At 49.6% G+C, this 19,189-nt stretch overlaps 1 protein-coding gene across 1 annotated transcript in view; it reads right to left on the bottom strand.

The window, feature by feature from the left end:
• Positions 1-1,718: 1,718 nt before the first annotated feature.
• LOC116797767 (G protein-activated inward rectifier potassium channel 4-like) overlaps positions 1,719-19,189 on the bottom strand; it is a 28,093-nt gene continuing 10,622 nt past the window's right edge. The window contains 2 exon segments of the mRNA XM_032709597.1: positions 1,719-2,655; positions 2,785-3,280. Coding sequence (XP_032565488.1) covers positions 2,949-3,280 — 332 coding nt within the window. The 3' untranslated portion in view covers positions 1,719-2,655; positions 2,785-2,948.

The following is a 19,189-nucleotide window of genomic DNA, read 5'->3' as shown; positions in this document are numbered from 1 at the left end:
ATTTAAATGTTCATTAAAGCAGAGAGTGGGTCTATTATGTTTTTATTCCCGTGGTTTATTGTCCCTTTGGAACAGTGGGGAAACTGATATAATAAAGTGATATAATTTCCAGAGATGACAATTCTGGAAGAGGTGCTATCCCTTTCTTTCAGAAAAGTTCAATATGCCCCCTAAATCTCTCTTTGGGATAGATTTCAGGAGAAGGACAACCCTGGAGCCTACCTGCCATGCTTTGGAAAGGGTATACGACTGGATCACGTCACCAAACCCAAAAAACTCATGGCCAGGCTGCACAACTTGAAAATATGGTTTAAAAAATATACAAAACATGGGGTGCACCCAGCTCTGGGGGACACCCTCCTCCAGATCTGCCCAGCTCATTGAGGAATGAGCTGTGTCTCCAATTGTAGAGACCCAGAGAAGTTCTGTGGCTGCTGCTCCCACTGTTGGAAGCACTGATTTAACTTGGCCAGATTTGCAGATTCCAAGCACAGAACGAGGCCATGAAGCCATCAGAGCACAGAGCTGCTCCAGGGCTTTGTTTGAGAGGGGAGAAACACCCTCCTTGTCTCCCATCCCCTGCACTGGGATGGATTTCACTTTGCTCCCCAACCCAGCCCTCAGCAATTCTCCAGCCAGCAGTGTCCCATGTGGCACAGCCGGAATTCCCGGCGCGCAGGGCTGTGAATTCCCAGAGCTGACAGTGCCAGGAAGGAGCAGTTTTGTGTGATGAAGTCTCGAGGGCAATGAGCAGAGGAAAGAGGGGTTTGGATGTTTGGAGGTGGCTCCTTCTCTCTGGTTCCAGCCAGGAAAGGGAAGGTATGGAGGGAATCTAGGGCCCTTTGCAGGCTCTCCCAGGAGGGACCCATCAAACCCTCTCCTTTTCCACTGAGCTGGACAAGGCAGCTCGTTGGGCAGGGCTTACATAACATCCCTCTGAGGGTTCCAACTGCCTCTGCCTTGCACACATCCTTTGCAGTTTAACTTTCCACTCCCATCTCCTCCGTTAGTTCACTGCAGCTACGGAGTGAAAAAATTCTGAAAACCGCTTTTGACACATAATTATCTTGCAGAGGTAGGGGGAGAAGAGAAGAGATCAGAAAAAGAACAAACCCTTCTAAGAATCTGTTTTTTCTCCCTATTTTTTGCCCCCTGTTCCTCTGAGGCTTAGGATGGAAAAAGAGGAAGCTGAGCAGAAAAACTAAGATGAGATCTTTGGAAAAACACTGTTCTCTCCCAGTCTGCAAGATGCTTTCTAGAACTGACTAGTGTTTCAAATGAAGTTACTTCACTTGGAAAGTTCCTGTGTAACATAATGGTAATTCCTGTATCCTGGAGGCCAAACTGGCTGCTGGTTCTTAACATGGGATTAAGTACAACAGAATCATGTCGTGTTCATTCTTTCACCTCCTCAGAAAAAAAGAATAAACTCAAATTTCTCTTTTATCTACATTCTAACAATCCATTTCTAAAGTATCTCTGGTCCCTATAGATAATATTCTCCCCTTTGTTTCCATGTCAATAAGACATATTTCCAGTTTATCTTGACTTTGCATTAATATCAAGAGGCAAAACCATATTTCAGATCCCGAGTGTGCAACTCAGTCCGTCCCTACTACAATGCACATTTATTTCAGTCCACTCCTATATGGAAAATAACTCTTCCATATTATATATTCTTCATTCCATTTAATAAAGAACTGGTTCTGCAGGTGTCTTATTTTTTCCACCAAAGTTTGAGAGATAAGATTTTCCCCAACAAGGCCAGTTTTTTCCTGTGTTGTTGGAATTTGTGGAAATCTTTCATCTCACAGACTATTTTTCCTCATTCCTTTTCTGGACAGGACAATCCTCTTTGGGAAATCTGGTTCTCTGCCCCTTCTAAAGATCAAAACTGGTGGCTTCAGTTGTGTCAGTGTGTGTTCCCATTACAGGAACATCAGTATCTCAACCTTTTTTTTAAATACATACTTTGCAGAAGAGCAAAGAATTTTCCGAACTACTCCAGGGACTCTGAAAGTCCAAAACATTTCAAGTCCCAGATAGCTACTTCCTTTGTTTGAAATCATCACTTGGAACTGCAACTGGAACATCCAGGCCAGAAAAAAACTTTCACTGGGGCAAGATCTAAATTTACTCGGATCATGGGCAGCCTGTGAAAGGTGTCAGAGATTCCGTGAAGAGATGACACAAAGCACTTCAGTTGGAGAAGGCAAAAAGACAAAATGTTGGATAAATATGCTAAAGGTTTGCAGGGAAAGCTGCCCTGTTCATATCAGATTTTGCAGCAAATAAATCACAATGCCTGTGATCCTGGAGGAAAACACTGAAATCTATTTGTAAAATTCATGAAGGCAAAATACTTCACTATATACAAGAAGACTTTTTTTTCCCTTTTTTTTTTTTTTTAATTTATCTGTAACAATGTCTACAATACATTGACTGACAAATTAAGTGAAGGTATGAAATCACATTCTTCAAACTGAGATGGGCCATTCTGGACTTTTTGAACCCCCCCCGGGAAGGAGAAGAGTTCTGAATGTCCAACGAACACCTTTTGAAACAACCAGTGGTGGGAATTTCAGTTTTACCAGCGGTGAGATGGAGTGAGCCTCGTCCACAGGGATCAAAGAGCTTTGCAGGGGAGAGCAAAGCCTGGTCCAGAGGGATCCAAGTGCTTTGCAGGGGAGAGCAAAGCCTCGTCCAGAGAGATCAGAAAGCTCTGCAGGGGAGAGCAAAGCCTTGTCCAGAAGGATCAGAGAGCTCTGCAGGGGAGAGCAAAACCTCGCTGTACAGAGGAAAGGGAGGGGAACCGAGGCACCGCTGTGCTGGGCTCGCCAGGATCGCGCGGCAGGAGCAGAGCTCAGGACACCAATCCCAGTCTCTGGCTCCCGGTCAGTTCCCGGCTCTCCACACCAGTCTCCCACTGGGTGTGGGTGGGTCGGGTGTTATACAGGCATCTCTCCTGTTGTGCCATTGGCTCCATCCAATCCTGCCGGCTCCCTGCCTTCCTCCTCCTCCTCCTCCTCCCGGGCTGTCTTTGCCTCCCTGCCCCCGCTGAGCAGGGTGGCACCGCAGAGGTGGCCCAGGAGCTGCCCTTCCCGGCGGGACTCGGCCAGTTCCTTGGCACAGCACACGGGGGTGTTGGTCTCGTAGGTGCTGTGGAAGCTGTTATAGTCCACCTCGTAAAAGTCCTTCTCCAGGGTGAGCACGGGGGTGAAGCGGTGTCCCCACAGCACCTCGGTGTCCATGTAGGAGCTGCGAGCCTGGCAAGTCATCCCTGGGCAGAGAGAGAGGGATGTTAATGCAGCGCTGGCTCAGCGCTCGCCCGACCGCTGTGCTCCCCTAAAAGCACTTTCGTGTCGTTTCCAGCCCTGGTTGCTCTGGGACCCACGAACGGCTTCGCTTAACGAGCCTCAAAAAGCCTCCGCCACGAACAGCTGAGCACGCCCAGGGAAAGGGACGGATTCCTGGGATTCCTCGCCGTGCCCTCCGCTCCCTGCTCCTCGTGCTTTGCTGCCGGCACCGCCAGGGAATGGGAATGGGAATGGGAATGAGAATGGGAATGGGAATGGGAATGGCACGGGAACAACCCCCGGCCCGGCCAGGGCACCCCAACCCTGACCCACAGAGCCCTGAGCAGGGGGAGCCACTTCCCTGCCCTCCCCTGGGTCCGACCCCATCCCTCCCCAGCTCCAGCAGGGCCAGAATTCCCTGGGAAGGGAAGGTCTGGGAAGGTTTGGAGAGGGTAGGGGAGGGAGGAGAGGTTTGGGAAGGGAAGGCTTCAGAAGGCTTGGGAAGGTTTGGGAAGGGAAGGTTTGGGAAGGTTTGGGAAGGGAAGGTTTGGGAAGGTTAGGGAAGGTTTGGGAAGGTTTGGGAAGGGAAGGTTTGGGAAGGGAAGGTTTGGGAAGGTTTGGGAAGGGAAGGTTTGGGAAGGTTTGGGAAGGTTTGGGAAGGTTTGGGAAGGTTTGGGAAGGGAAGGTTTGGGAAGGTTTGGGAAGGGAAGGTTTGGGAAGGGAAGGTTTGGGAAGGGAAGGTTTGGGAAGGGAAGGTTTGGGAAGGTTTGGGAAGGTTTGGGAAGGGAAGGTTTGGGAAGGGAAGGGAAGGTTTGGGAAGGGAAGGGAAGGTTTGGGAAGGGAAGGGAAGGTTTGGGAAGGGAAGGTTTGGGAAGGGAAGGTTTGGGAAGGTTTGGGAAGGTTTGGGAAGGTTTGGGAAGGTTTGGGAAGGGAAGGGAAGGTTTGGGAAGGGAAGGGAAGGTTTGGGAAGGGAAGGGAAGGGAAGGTTTGGGAAGGGAAGGGAAGGGAAGGTTTGGGAAGGGAAGGGAAGGGAAGGTTTGGGAAGGGAAGGTTTGGGAAGGGAAGGTTTGGGAAGGGAAGGTTTGGGAAGGTTTGGGAAGGGAAGGTTTGGGAAGGGAAGGTTTGGGAAGGTTTGGGAAGGGAAGGGAAGATCTGGTAGGATCTGCAGAGCGTGTCATCACGTGGAGTGATGGCTTATAGAAAAAATAATAATTTAAAAACTGGACTGTAATTGGATGAGCCAAATTGTTCATGGCAGGTGGAGACACCCGGATGTTCAGCCCCAAACTGACAGGGCTCCAATTCCTCATGACTGATGGGACAAACTGACTTTTAAATACCTCTGGAGGGTTCAATCCCAGGTTTTAATGGATTTTGGGCTGAGTGAACAGTGGGCAACAGGAAACTGATACTTGTTAAGCTGCTTCTCAGCCCCAGGGATCAGAGTTTATTCACTTTGGAAAAGTTTAAAGAGAAGCTTTGCAGAGCAGGGATAAGTGTAACTGTGAACAAATCCTCTTGGAATTACCTGCCAATGTCAAGGCTGACTTTTCTTCCAAACACTTTTCTTGGGTTTGTCCTAATTATGTTATGATTTTGGAATTAATTCTGGTGAAATTTGGAAAACCTGACCTGACAAAGTCTTCCCACTGTTCTCTTGTGGAGAGTAAGAGATTGGCCTGACTGGAATACATTCAAAACATGTACTTGACCCAGTTCCTGGCCAATACTTCCAAGTTTAATTCCTGCAGCCCCAAGCACACAGACAGAAATCTAAAGTAAAGGGAAGTAAAGGGACCAAAATGTTAGTGTCAGATATTTCAGGGCAGAATAGATCATCTATTCCCCCCATGTGAGCTCAGCTGAGTGACTGAAATCTCGGAGTAATCAGAAAATTCCTTTCCTTTAAAAAAAAACAAAGCACCTTGGCAAAAAGATGAATATTTTGTTCTCATAATTGCTACAGTCCATTAAAAGACACCCACACAAGCAAGTGCTCTGCAAAGCTTGACTTGTCTCTGACTGCTTCCCTCAGTTTAAAGCTCCCAGGCCAGGATGTATTAGTTGCTTTTGGTTCTTGAAAGGGGAAAAGGGGGACAGTGGCACACTGAGAAATCTCCAGCTCTGTATCACAGACTGAAAAGCCAATTCCCCCCCCCAGGATCTGCAGGAGGATTTGCTTCTGGGCAGGAACAACAAGTGCAGTGTTAGTCACAGTGTTCTGCTTCCTGGGCCGGAAGGAACCGGGAAGTGCAGAGGCTGCTCTGAAACATAAAATCAGGGGAGAAAAAAACCACCCCAGGTGGTGCTGCCTTAAGGAGAAACTCTTCCAGAAGCTTTTCAGGGAGCTCTCAGCTGTTGCTCTAGAACTAAAGACCAGAGTGGGCCCACTCCTGACGCGGTGGCACCACAACGTGCAGCCTCTCCTGCCTGGACTCCTCAGCCCTCGAGAGGAAGAGGTTAAACCCCTCACTCCTTTGGGTCTGCTCAACACTCAGGCAGCCCAGGGAGTCCTGAGGATCTCGGAGTCCTGCTGAGCTCTGAGTCCTGTTGGTCTCTGAGTCCTGTTGGTCTCTGTGTCCTCCTGATCTCAGAGTCCTGCTGCAGGTTTTCTCAGGAGATCTGTGCCACTGACCCTGTTGAGCTCCCTGGGCAAGGGCTTTTCTCCCAGGCTGTTTGCATGGGCAGTGATGCAGGGCTGCAGGGATAATCCCATTTCCTGATGCTGCCTCGTGCTGGGAGGCCAGAAGGTTGGAAACCAGCAGCACATGCATGTGCAGTGAGGAGATGGTTAAAACAAACCAACCCTTTCTCCTTCAAACAGAGCTGGTTTTGCATTAGAAATCCCAAACACCTCCAGGTGTCTTCTCCAAACCCAGCAAAGCAGGAGAGGAGACCACAGAGGCTCCAGGATTAGTGCTGTGAATGAACCAGCTCATTCTTATCACAGCCTTCCAAGTGCTGCATCAAAGTGTCCTGGAGAAATCCCCAAGGCCAAGGTGGGGTGTCCCTGTGAATGTGGAGGCCTGAGGCACTCTAAGGAAACTCCTGCCTTATAATCCCAGCCTGAAATAGCTCATTCCCTGGGGGGGTACCTGACAGTGAACCTGAGCTCCAGGGACACGATCCCAGTTCTCCTGCTGTAAGTATTCAATTAAAGCAGGAACAATAGAAAGCTTTCAGCGACCAAATCCTGCACACTGCCAGCTTCCTCCAGTAGCTGCTTTCTGTAACCCCAGGGGTACACTGAGCCAGCACAATAAGACAACTTGTAATTGCTCCATAATCCCATTCAAATATTCCTTTTTAGCACATGTGCAGTGGTGTTTTAATTGCGTGGGGACACAGTGCTTGGCAACTCCTACATTCCCCAATAAACAACAGCATTGTCTCTGCTTCAAATTCCAATAAGTGCCTGCTTTGCAGGCTGCCCTGTGCTCTCCAGCCTGGTTAATTAATGCATCTGTAATGTCCCCAGCTAATTATTGCCTCTGTAACTGCAAAAAGATGACAGAAGAAGTGTGGAAACAATAAACCTTATTTTTATTGAGAACACATGGCTGCAGCCACTTGGCACTGGCACACGACGTGCACCGTGCCCTCCGTGCTCAGAACATCCCAGTTCCAGCTTCCAGAGGGGCACAGCAATTCCCTCAACTGAGCTCTCTCATACCTGGCTGTGTGTCTCTGCAAAAATCACCTGCTTAATTTCAGAAGCCTCATTTATCTGAGTCCATGGGGTGTCTGGGGCGTAAGAAGTCACTTTTCATAGAAAGCAGAATCACAGACCATCCCGAACTGGAAGAGACCCACAAGGATCGTGGAGTCCAGCTCCTGGCTGCAAACAGGACTACACCTGGGTACCACAAAAACTTTGACACTGCTGGTCTACATCTCTGCAGTGGCACCTGTGCAACCCTGAGGCACTGACACCTTGGGGAGCATGAGAAATCAAGAGAGATTGCAAACTGCCCAGATTTTTTGCAAAGTTAATCACAGGATTTATGGCCCTGGTAAAGGCTGTTAATCCTTTCTCAAAGTGGATTTAACTACCTCCATAACACACAGAGTTATAGAGAAGAGGCATTTGGTGACCTGGGTGTTTCATTTAAATAAGCTTCATGCCAAAAGAAAACAGAATCCCAGAGTGGTTTTGGGTTGGGAGGGACATTAAAGCTCATCCAGTGCCACCCCCTGCCATGGGCAGGGACACCTTCCACTAGCCCAGGTTGCTCCAAGCCCCATCCAACCTGGCCTTGGACACTTCCAGGGATGGGGCAGCCACAGCTTCTCTGGGCAACCTGTGCCAGGGCCCCACCACCCTCACAGGGAACAATTCCTTCCCAATATCCCATCTAACCCTGCCCTCTGGCAGTGGGAAGCCATTCCCTATGTCTTGTCCCTCCATCCCTTGTCCCAAATCCCTCTCCAGCTCTCCTGGAGAGCTCTTCTCCCTCCTTTAGGCCCTGGAAGGGGCTCTCAGGTCTTCCTGGAGCCGCCTCTCCTCAAGGCTGGACATTCCCAGCTCTCCCAGCCTGGACATTCCCAGCTCTCCCAGCCTGGCTCCAGAGCAGAGGGACTCCAGCTCTTGGAGCATCTCCATGGCCCTATATCCTCATTTTCCCTTTGTTAGTCTAAGTAGATTTTCTTTAAAACTTACTTAAACTTAAAGTCACAAAGATTTATATTTTTCAAGAGTATCATGTTTTCTGGATTGCAAGGCCGTTAGAAGTTTCATTTTCTCCTAAACAATCTAGTTTAAAAAAATGTGTATAATCTGTCAATTTTGGAAAATGGAAATGGTTTGTGAAATCTTCAGCTGTCAAGTTCTGGTCGCAGCTTTGTCATCTCTTAATTCAGCAGCTCAGCTTTGGGTTACAAACAAAACTCAATTTTAATTGAAACCAGAAAAAATTTTTGTACAAAGTTATAAGCAGATGCATCAAGTTTTCAATAAAGCTGGAACCAGTTCCAGGCTTTTTAGCTGGAGACCAGGGGACTGTCTCCTGGTTTCAGGTTCTGCAATAAACATTTCGTAGAGTTTTAATGATAATTTCATTATAGCAGAAGAAGGGGATTTTTTTGTCTGTGGGCTGAAGTCACAGATCAATAACAGAGCTGGGCACATTCCCGTTTCAGGCAGCCAGAGATCCTTCCTAAATAGCTCCTTTCTGCTTCCCAGCAGATGCAAAGATACAAAATATATTGGGCAGTGTATTAAAGCAGGTGTTTCATTACAGCTGAGAACAGAGAGTTGCTGAGGAAACACCGGTGTGTGAAATCATGTCAGGGAACTCTGGCACATAATGAGGCCCTTTGCTGTCATCAAAATCAGCTGGATCAGGCAGCTCTGGTGTTCCCAAAGCCCAGGGATGTGGATGCTGCTGACAAAACTGGGATCCTGGGGGGCTCAGCATGGGAATGGAGGTGCTCAGAGTGCCCACGGAGCTGCAGAGCCCGGAATGCCACAGGCTATGCCACTGGAGCAGAGCTGAGCCTCCCCCTGGGAACTGCTCCTCATCCCCAGGGCTTGTACACCCCGGAAAAATACCAGTTAAAGCCAAACCCCGTTATCCCAAATCTACTGGTGTTTTCAGGTGTTTGCTTATCTGGGATGAACAACCAGGCTCTCCCCAGCTGTTGGAGGATCCTTATCTATGGCAAACATCCCATCCCAGCCAGGACCTTCACTGGAGGTCTCATGGGAGAGCACAAGGGCACCACAGGATATTTCCCAGGTTATTTCCCAGGATATTCTGAGTTGGAAGGGACCCACAAGGATCATCCAGTCCAATCCTTCAGCCCATACAGGGATGGAACCCAGGAGTGCCCTCAGCCAGGGGATTTATGGCCCTAAAGGCTGTTATGCCTTTACCTAGAGTACATCTAACTCCCCATTTTGGATTTGAGTGGTGCAGGTACAGTTATAGAGAAGTGGTGTTTGGGCACTTGGGTGTTTCATTGGAATAAACTTCAGGCCAAAAGAACAGAGAATCCCAGAGTGGTTTGGGCTGGAAAGGACATTAAAGTTCAGCTCATTCTATCCCCTGCCATGGGCAGGGACACCTTCCACTAGCCCAGGTCACTCCAAGCCCCGTCCAACCTGGCCTTGGATGCTCTGCCAACCCAAGAAGCCACCACAGTTCATTTGGATCTCATCGAGGGCAGAGTTGAACCTTCAGTTCTGCTCCACGGCCTGAACTTTCTCAGTGGGCAGAGACATCCCGACCCCTGGGGCTGTCAAGACAACATTTTTCATCAGCCTAAAATTAACTCTGCTCATTTAAATGCCAGGGAGCTCAGTGATTATCTGCTGCTAAAATGTCATGTGGGTGCTGACTGTGTGCTGGCCAGCCTTGCTCTCTCTGCACTTCAGACACGGATATCGCTGGGAGTGATCCCACTGCTCTGCCCTTGGCTGCACACCCTCTTGTATCCAGGGTGACTTTTCCCCTTGCACTGGCTGCTCTGGAGCTGTTCTGCCCCAGGAGCACAGGGAGCTGGTGTTCTCAGAGGTGCAGTCACAGTGATGGAAGTCATAGGACAAGTCGTACAAATTTTAAGTTCTATGGCTGTAATTAAGCAATACATGTCTGTCAATTTGCATTAGCATATGGTAAGTTGTAAAATTTATTAGCCCCTCTGCGTTAATTAGACCAAGGAACACTGTAACCTCCAAAAAGTCAATATTCCTCCAACTTGAAAAGGAATATTAGAAGGTAGGAGCATGGTCCTCCAATTATTTGTGCTTGTCTCCTTTAGAGGACATGGCTGGGCTTCGTTCACTTTGATTTTTATGCCAGAGGAGAGTAATAGGATTTTAATTTGTCTGGATGCTCTCCAGGCATGCAAAGCTCCCAGGCACTGGGAAAAAGTAAAATAAAAGGACCTTATGATGCAAAGACCTTGGATTGAAGTGCCGTGTCTGTGCCAGGCACAGCTGGAGCCCCAGCTCACTCCAGGGGATTTTAGGCCCCTCACAAGGTGTTTATAGTGACTGCAGAGGCTCCTGAGATACCAGGCTGCAAACCTCTGCCCCTGGAGGACAATCCAGCTCGTGGAAGGAATGACTTGAGACATCTCCCTTTTCCCTATAATGTTTTAGGCAGTTTCTCTAACAGTTCTGCAAGGTCCTTCTTGCAGAAAACATATTTATATGCAAAATGCAAAACAATCCAAGACAACCTAAACCAGATGATGAATGCACAAAAACTCCATTTAGTAATTTCACCCTTCCTTTGTTCTCCCATGAAAATCATGATTAATATCAGCATATCTTCTGTTGTGACTTCTCCATTTGGCCCTGTATTTACAGCCAGGAAATTGTATTCTGTCTTCTGTAAAGGTGGATAAATTGAGGTATGGAAAACCTGCTGTTTGCCCACAGTCTCCCAGGGACAGGAGGGGTTAATTACTGCTAATCATTAAATCACCTTTTATCACACAGATCTAAGCCAGAACAATAAATACCTCTCCTTACATAAGAGTTTATTAAGACTTTATTTAGTGATTGGACTAATCAGACACTTGGAGTGTCGCTGGTGGCTTATTTAATTGTGGTGGGGAAAAGAGGTAATGGGAAGGGAAGGTTTGGGAAGATTAGGTTTGGGAAGGTTTGGGAAGGGAAGGTTTGGGAAGGGAAGGAAAGGTTTGGGAAGGGAAGGAAAGGTTTGGGAAGGTTTGGGAAGGGAAGGCTTGGGAAGGGAAGGAAAGGTTTGGGAAGGTTTGGGAAGGGAAGGTTTGGGAAGGGAAGGTTTGGGAAGGTTTGGGAAGGGAAGGTTTGGGAAGGTTTGGAAAGGGAAGGTTTGGGAAGGTTTGGAAAGGGAAGGGAATGTTTGGGAAGGGAAGGTTTGGGAAGGTTTGGGAAGGTTTGGGAAGGTTAGGTTTGGGAAAGGGAAGGTTTGGGAAGGTTTGGGAAGGTTTGGGAAGGTTTGGGAAGGTTTGGGAAGGGAAGGTTTGGGAAGGTTTGGGAAGGGAAGGTTTGGGAAGGTTTGGAAAGGGAAGGTTTGGGAAGGTTTGGAAAGGGAAGGTTTGGGAAGGTTTGGAAAGGGAAGGGAAGGTTTGGGAAGGGAGGGTTTGGGAAGGTTTGGGAAGGTTTGGGAAGGTTTGGGAAGGTTTGGGAAGGTTTGGGAAGGTTAGGTTTGGGAAGGTTAGGTTTGGGAAGGTTTGGGAAGGGAAGGTTAGGTTTGGGAAGGTTTGGGAAGGGAAGGTTAGGTTTGGGAAGGTTTGGGAAGGGAAGGTTTGGGAAGGGAAGGTTTGGGAAGGGAAGGTTTGGGAAGGGAAGGTTTGGGAAGTTTTGGGAAGGTTTGGGAAGGTTTGGGAAGGTTTGGGAAGGTTTGGGAAGGTTTGGGAAGGGAAGGTTTGAGAAGGGAAGGTTTGGGAAGGGAAGGTTTGGGAAGGGAAGGTTTGAGAAGGTTTGGGAAGGTTTAGGAAGGGAAGGTTTGGGAAGGTTTGGGAAGGGAGGGTTTGGGAAGGTTTGGGAAGGTTTGGGAAGGTTTGGGAAGGTTTGGGAAGGGAAGATTTTAGAAGGTTTGGGAAGGGAAGATTTTGGAAGGTTTGGGAAGGTTTGGGAAGGGAAGGTTTGGGAAGGTTTGGGAAGGGAAGGTTTGGGAAGGGAGGGTTTGGGAAGGTTTGGGAAGGTTTGGGAAGGTTTAGGAAGGGAAGGGAAGGTTTGGGAAGGTTTGGGAAGGTTTGGGAAGGGAAGGTTTAGGAAGGTTTGGGAAGGGAAGGTTTAGGAAGGTTTGGGAAGGGAAGGTTTAGGAAGGTTTGGGAAGGTTTGGGAAGGTTTGGGAAGGGAAGGTTTGGGAAGGGAAGGTTTGGGAAGGGAAGGTTTGGGAAGGGAAGGGAAGGGAAGGTTTGGGAAGGGAAGGGAAGGATTGGGAAGGTTTGGGAAGGGAAGGTTTGGGAAGGGAAGGTTTGGGAAGGTTTGGGAAGGGAGGGTTTGGGAAGGATTGGGAAGATTTGGGAAGGGAGGGTTTGGGAAGGGAAGGTTTGGGAAGGGAAGGTTTGGGAAGGGAAGGGAAGGTTTGGGAAGGTTTGGGAAGGTTTGGAAAGGTTTGGGAAGGTTTGGGAAGGGAAGGTTTGGGAAGGTTTGGGAAGGTTTGGGAAGGTTTGGGAAGGGAAGGTTTGGGAAGGGAGGGTTTGGGAAGGGAGGGTTTGGGAAGGGAGGGTTTGGGAAGGGAGGGTTTGGGAAGGGAAGGTTTGGGAAGGGAAGGTTTGGGAAGGGAAGGTTTGGGAAGGTTTGGGAAGGTTTGGGAAGGGAAGGTTTGGGAAGGTTTGGGAAGGGAAGGGAAGGGAAGGTTTGGGAAGGGAAGGTTTGGGAAGGGAAGGTTTGGGAAGGTTTGGGAAGGTTTGGGAAGGTTTGGGAAGGGAAGGTTTGGGAAGGTTTGGGAAGGGAAGGGAAAGGAAGGGAAGGGAAGGGAAGGGAAGGGAAGGTTTGGGAAGGTTTGGGAAGGGAAGGTTTGGGAAGGGAAGGGAAGGGAAGGGAAGGGAAGGGAAGGTTTGGGAAGGTTTGGGAAGGGAAGGTTTGGGAAGGGAAGTTTTGGGAAGGGAAGGGAAGGTTTGGGAAGGTTTGGGAAGGGAAGGTTTGGGAAGGGAAGGTTTGGGAAGGGAAGGGAAGGTTTGGGAAGGGAAGGTTTGGGAAGGGAAGGTTTGGGAAGGTTTGGGAAGGGAAGGGAAGGTTTGGGAAGGGAAGGTTTGGGAAGGTTTGGGAAGGGAAGGTTTGGGAAGGGAAGGTTTGGGAAGGTTTGGGAAGGGAAGGTTTGGGAAGGTTTGGGAAGGGAAGGTTTGGGAAGGTTTGGAAAGGGAAGGTTTGGGAAGGGAAGGTTTGGGAAGGGAAGGTTTGGGAAGGGAAGGTTTGGGAAGGTTTAGGAAGGGAAGGTTTGGGAAGGGAAGGTTTGGGAAGGGAAGGTTTGGGAAGGTTTGGGAAGGGAAGGTTTGGGAAGGGAAGGTTGGGAAGGGAAGGTTTGGGAAGGGAAGGTTTGGGAAGGGAAGGTTTGGGAAGGTTTGGGAAGGGAAGGGAAGGGAAGGGAAGGTTTGGGAAGGGAAGGGAAGGTTTGGGAAGGGAAGGTTTGGGAAGGGAAGGTAAGGTTTGGGAAGGGAAGGTTTGGGAAGGGAAGGTTGGGAAGGTTTGGGAAGGTTTGGGAAGGGAAGGGAAGGTTTGGGAAGGTTTGGGAAGGTTTGGGAAGGTTTGGGAAGGGAAGGGAAGGTTTGGGAAGGGAAGGGAAGGGAAGGTTTGGGAAGGGAAGGGAAGGGAAGGGAAGGGAAGGGAAGGGAAGGGAAGGGAAGGGAAGGGAAGGGAAGGGAAGGTTTGGGAAGGGAAGGGAAGGTTTGGGAAGGGAAGGGAAGGTTTGGGAAGGTTTGGGAAGGGAAGGTTTGGGAAGGGAAGGTTTGGGAAGGGAAGGTTTGGGAAGGGAAGGTTTGGGAAGGGAAGGGAAGGGAAGGGAAGGGAAGGAAGGGAAGGGAAGGGAAGGGAAGGGAAGGGAAGGTTTGGGAAGGTTTGGGAAGGGAAGGTTTGGGAAGGGAAGGGAAGGGAAGGTTTGGGAAGGGAAGGTTTGGGAAGGGAAGGGAAGGTTTGGGAAGGGAAGGGAAGGTTTGGGAAGGGAAGGGAAGGGAAGGGAAGGTTTGGGAAGGGAAGGGAAGGTTTGGGAAGGGAAGGTTTGGGAAGGTTTGGGAAGGGAAGGTTTGGGAAGGTTTGGGAAGGGAAGGTTTGGGAAGGGAAGGTTTGGGAAGGGAAGGTTTGGGAAGGGAAGGTTTGGGAAGGGAAGGGAAGGTTTGGGAAGGGAAGGTTTGGGAAGGGAAGGTTTGGGAAGGGAAGGTTGGGAAGGGAAGGGAAGGGAAGGGAAGGGAAGGGAAGGAAAGGAAGGGAAGGTTTGGGAAGGGAAAGGAAGGGAAGGAAAGGGAAGGTTTGGGAAGGTTTGGGAAGGTTTGGGAAGGGAAGGTTTGGGAAGGGAAGGTTTGGGAAGGGAAGGTTTGGGAAGGGAAGGGAAGGGAAGGGAAGGGAAGGGAAGGGAAGGGAAGGGAAGGGAAGGGAAGGGAAGGGAGGTTTGGGAAGGGAAGGGAAGGGAAGGTTTGGGAAGGTTTGGGAAGGGAAGGTTTGGGAAGGGAAGGTTTGGGAAGGGAAGGGAAGGTTGGGAAGGGAAGGTTTGGGAAGGGAAGGGAAGGGAAGGGAAGGGAAGGGAAGGGAAGGGAAGGGAAGGGAAGGGAAGGGAAGGGAGGGAAGGGAAGGGAAGGGAAGGGAAGGTTTGGGAAGGGAAGGTTTGGGAAGGTTTGGGAAGGGAAGGGAAGGTTTGGGAAGGGAAGGTTTGGGAAGGTTTGGGAAGGGAAGGTTTGGGAAGGGAAGGTTTGGGAAGGTTTGGGAAGGGAAGGTTTGGGAAGGTTTGGGAAGGGACGGTTTGGGAAGGTTTGGAAAGGGAAGGTTTGGGAAGGGAAGGTTTGGGAAGGGAAGGTTTGGGAAGGGAAGGTTTGGGAAGGTTTAGGAAGGGAAGGTTTGGGAAGGGAAGGTTTGGGAAGGGAAGGTTTGGGAAGGTTTGGGAAGGGAAGGTTTGGGAAGGGAAGGTTTGGGAAGGGAAGGTTTGGGAAGGGAAGGTTTGGGAAGGTTTGGGAAGGTTTGGGAAGGGAAGGGAAGGGAAGGGAAGGTTTGGGAAGGGAAGGTTTGGGAAGGGAAGGTAAGGTTTGGGAAGGGAAGGTTTGGGAAGGGAAGGTTTGGGAAGGTTTGGGAAGGTTTGGGAAGGGAAGGGAAGGTTTGGGAAGGTTTGGGAAGGTTTGGGAAGGTTTGGGAAGGGAAGGGAAGGTTTGGGAAGGTTTGGGAAGGGAAGGTTTGGGAAGGGAAGGTTTGGGAAGGGAAGGGAAGGGAAGGGAAGGGAAGGGAAGGGAAGGGAAGGGAAGGGAAGGGAAGGTTTGGGAAGGTTTGGGAAGGGAAGGTTTGGGAAGGGAAGGTTTGGGAAGGGAAGGGAAGGTTTGGGAAGGTTTGGGAAGGGAAGGGAAGGGAAGGGAAGGTTTGGGAAGGTTTGGGAAGGTTTGGGAAGGGAAGGGAAGGGAAGGGAAGGTTTGGGAAGGGAAGGGAAGGTTTGGGAAGGGAAGGGAAGGTTTGGGAAGGTTTGGGAAGGGAAGGTTTGGGAAGGTTTGGGAAGGTTTGGGAAGGTTTGGGAAGGTTTGGGAAGGTTTGGGAAGGTTTGGGAAGGGAAGGTTTGGGAAGGGAAGGTTTGGGAAGGGAAGGGAAGGGAAGGTTTGGGAAGGGAAGGGAAGGGAAGGTTTGGGAAGGGAAGGTTTGGGAAGGGAAGGGAAGGTTTGGGAAGGGAAGGGAAGGGAAGGGAAGGTTTGGGAAGGGAAGGGAAGGTTTGGGAAGGGAAGGTTTGGGAAGGGAAGGGAAGGGAAGGGAAGGGAAGGTTGGGAAGGGAAGGTTTGGGAAGGGAAGGGAAGGGAAGGTTTGGGAAGGGAAGGTTTGGGAAGGGAAGGTTTGGGAAGGGAAGGTTTGGGAAGGGAAGGGAAGGTTTGGGAAGGTTTGGGAAGGTTTGGGAAGGGAAGGGAAGGGAAGGGAAGGGAAGGGAAGGGAAGGGAAGGGAAGGGAAGGGAAGGGAAGGGAAGGGAAGGGAAGGGAAGGGAAGGGAAGGGAAGGGAAGGGAAGGGAAGGGAAGGGAAGGGAAGGGAAGGAAGGAAGGGAAGGGAAGGGAAGGGAAGGGAAGGGAAGGGAAAGGAAGGGAAGGAAAGGGAAGGTTTGGGAAGGTTTGGGAAGGGAAGGTTTGGGAAGGGAAGGTTTGGGAAGGGAAGGTTTGGGAAGGAAAGGGAAGGGAAGGGAAGGGAAGGGAAGGGAAGGGAAGGGAAGGGAAGGGAAGGGAAGGGAAGGGAAGGGAAGGGAAGGGAAGGGAAGGGAAGGTTTGGGAAGGTTTGGGAAGGGAAGGTTTGGGAAGGGAAGGTTTGGGAAGGGAAGGGAAGGTTTGGGAAGGGAAGGGAAGGTTTGGGAAGGGAAGGGAAGGGAAGGGAAGGTTTGGGAAGGGAAGGGAAGGGAAGGTTTGGGAAGGGAAGGGAAGGGAAGGGAAGGTTTGGGAAGGAAGGGAAGGGAAGGGAAGGGAAGGTTTGGGAAGGGAAGGTTTGGGAAGGGAAGGGAAGGAAGGGAAGGTTTGGGAAGGGAAGGGAAGGGAAGGGAAGGGAAGGTTTGGGAAGGGAAGGGAAGGGAAGGGAAGGGAAGGGAAGGGAAGGGAAGGGAAGGGAAGGGAAGGGAAGGGAAGGGAAGGGAAGGGAAGGGAAGGGAAGGGAAGGGAAGGGAAGGGAAGGGAAGGGAAGGTTTGGGAAGGGAAGGTTTGGGAAGGGAAGGTTTGGGAAGGGAAGGTTTGGGAAGGGAAGGGAAGGGAAGGGAAGGGAAGGGAAGGGAAGGGAAGGGAAGGGAAGGGAAGGGAAGGGAAGGGAAGGGAAGGGAAGGGAAGGGAAGGGAAGGGAAGGGAAGGGAAGGGAAGGGAAGGTTTGGGAAGGGAAGGGAAGGTCTTGTAGGATCTGCAGAGCATGTCATCACATGGCATGATGACTTATAGAAAAAAACAATAACTAAAAACTTGGACTCTCTATTTGGATGAGCCAAATTCCCCATCACAACCCAGCTGACTCTGCATCACAGGGAGGGGGGTCTGAATCTCTCCTGCTCTTACCTGTCCCAGCAGCTTTGCTTTGCACACCCTGTCCCATTTGGGATCAGGTGGGAAGGGCAGAGCTCTGGCTGACAGCACCTGGAGCTGCTCCTTCCACAGGATGGCTCCAAGATTTTGTTTGCAGGCAGTGGCAACAGGAGTCCATTCACTCCCTTTTACTGCAGGGCAGATTTGGGGCAGCTGAGCTGGCCAAGTGTCCCTTTCTGCTCAGGGCAAAGGGAATGAATTCCCTGGAGTCATCCCTGGCCCAGCCCATTAAGGATTCTCTGGGAGTGGTGCTGCTGCCCAGGAGCAGCACTGGGATCAGAACACTGGTCACTGATGTTGAGCTTGTCTTTACAGTGCCCCTTTTACTGGGCACTGATCCCAATAGATCTGCCCAGAAACTATCCCCCCCTTTGACCTTTTATATCCTCCTGGGGACTCCCAATGCCTCACCCAGACTCAAATACTGGTGGGAAAGACCCACATCCATGGGCTTTGTGCCACAGCTGGTTGTGTGGGAGCAGCCCTGTGTCCCTGGAGAACTCTCACTACAATAACACAATGTTTATTGTGTTTTCCAGCAAAATAACAACATCACATTTTAGCCTGGCTGTTGTGCTGCTGTTAGTGTGTTGTTATTCAGGTTTTTGAAAATTCAAGTCAACTTGAAAACAAAAACATTCTTTTAAACCACAATGTTTTGTTTTGTAAAAAAAACAAACAAAAAGACCAATTACTTGAAGGGTGTGAACTCCTCAGAATTTACTCTACACTTTTCATTTGAAACTATTTACTGTCTTTGCTTTCCACTGGATCAGAATTAAACTTAAATGTCAGTAAATAGAGCTACTCGTTTGAGAAGAGATGATACATTTCATTTGTAATATGTGTGTGGTTGGTTGAATCTATTGAAAACAGTTATAAAATTGCTGTCCCGAATTATCAGTGAAAAGTATTCACACTTTTAGTCAAGACATCACACTTAAATTTCTTGTCGTTTACATGTTGCCAATCACCATTTTTACCTGCTTCCAAAACACCTTATAAAAAATACAGCTGTGTTTGCCCCCAGCACTGGCTGCATTTATGGTGGGATTTGCTGTTGTCTGTACACATGGACTGAGTTTCCATTAATTTTACTCCTGCCCACAAGTGCAGAGCTGAGCACACAGGACTCACAGCCCCTCGTGCCCCATGAATGGAGCTGGATATCCTGACCAGGGAACCCTGTGGTGGTGGATCCCGATTTTCCATAGGGGTTACCAAGGAAACAAATGATCTGCTGTATTTTTATACTGCCCTGACCCAGCCCAGGCTGTAAGAGTGTCATGATTTAACAGCAGTCCTGCTGTGAGTACATGACACCATCCCTCGGAGCAGATGGGGCTGGCACAGTGACATGGGAAGGGAAGAACCTAAGAATTTTGCTGGAGCAGATTTTAAGGTATAAAAGTCGGGATTAATATCCCCCAAAGTGCTTTATCAGTATTCCCAAGTGTGAGGATGAAGCAAGAAGGCACAAACAGTCTCTGCAAGAGACTCTCCTTGTGACAACCCCCCCTGCCCAGCTGCCATATGGCCCTCAGAGCCCGTCCCAGCCTCAGAACTGGCTCACGGGATCACCTGAGGTCCACCCAGCTCTGGGTTCAGTGCAAACTGCCTCTTCCAGCTCCAATTTTTCCTTCCCCAGCCTGGCTGAGCCCAGCATAACTCATTTGCAGAGATATGTGCAATCCCTCTGGGACAGGAGCCCATTTGTAAGGCAATGTTATTCCTATGCCATGCTTTTAACTCTGAGGTTGTTATTGATAATGACTTCCTCTCACACAGGCTGAGCTTCACTGAGAGCAAAGGGCTTCAAACAGAATTTATGGTGTCACTGTGTGATGAGGAAAGAGGCTTTGGACAAACCAGCAACATTCCATGCTCAGATTAGGAGGTTCTGGTCTCTAGTAAATGTTCAGGCTCCCAGATAAGCTGCCATTACAAATCTTTGCCTTTGACAGTCTTTTCCACCCACCCCTTCTTTTGCCAGTGCTCTGCTGGGGGAGAACATTTGCCTGGCAGTGCCAGATAAATTCCATTTCTGCAGAGCAAACTCCAGCCCTGGTGCAGGGTAACCTCTGTATCATCTCCCAACAGCTCTCTCTGGAAAAGTCCTAATCACCTCCTAACTAAAGCCAGATACTGGGACACTGAATTATCTCTCTCTGTCTTTAAAAGCAAAGTCTGGGATGCAGGAATTTGAGAGACTCCCCTTCCTGAGGC

Source organism: Chiroxiphia lanceolata, chromosome 23, assembly GCF_009829145.1.
Source record: "Chiroxiphia lanceolata isolate bChiLan1 chromosome 23, bChiLan1.pri, whole genome shotgun sequence".
Lineage (NCBI taxonomy): Eukaryota > Metazoa > Chordata > Aves > Passeriformes > Pipridae > Chiroxiphia > Chiroxiphia lanceolata.
Note: the sequence above shows the minus strand (reverse complement) of the source record. Positions and strands in the feature narration are given on the sequence as shown.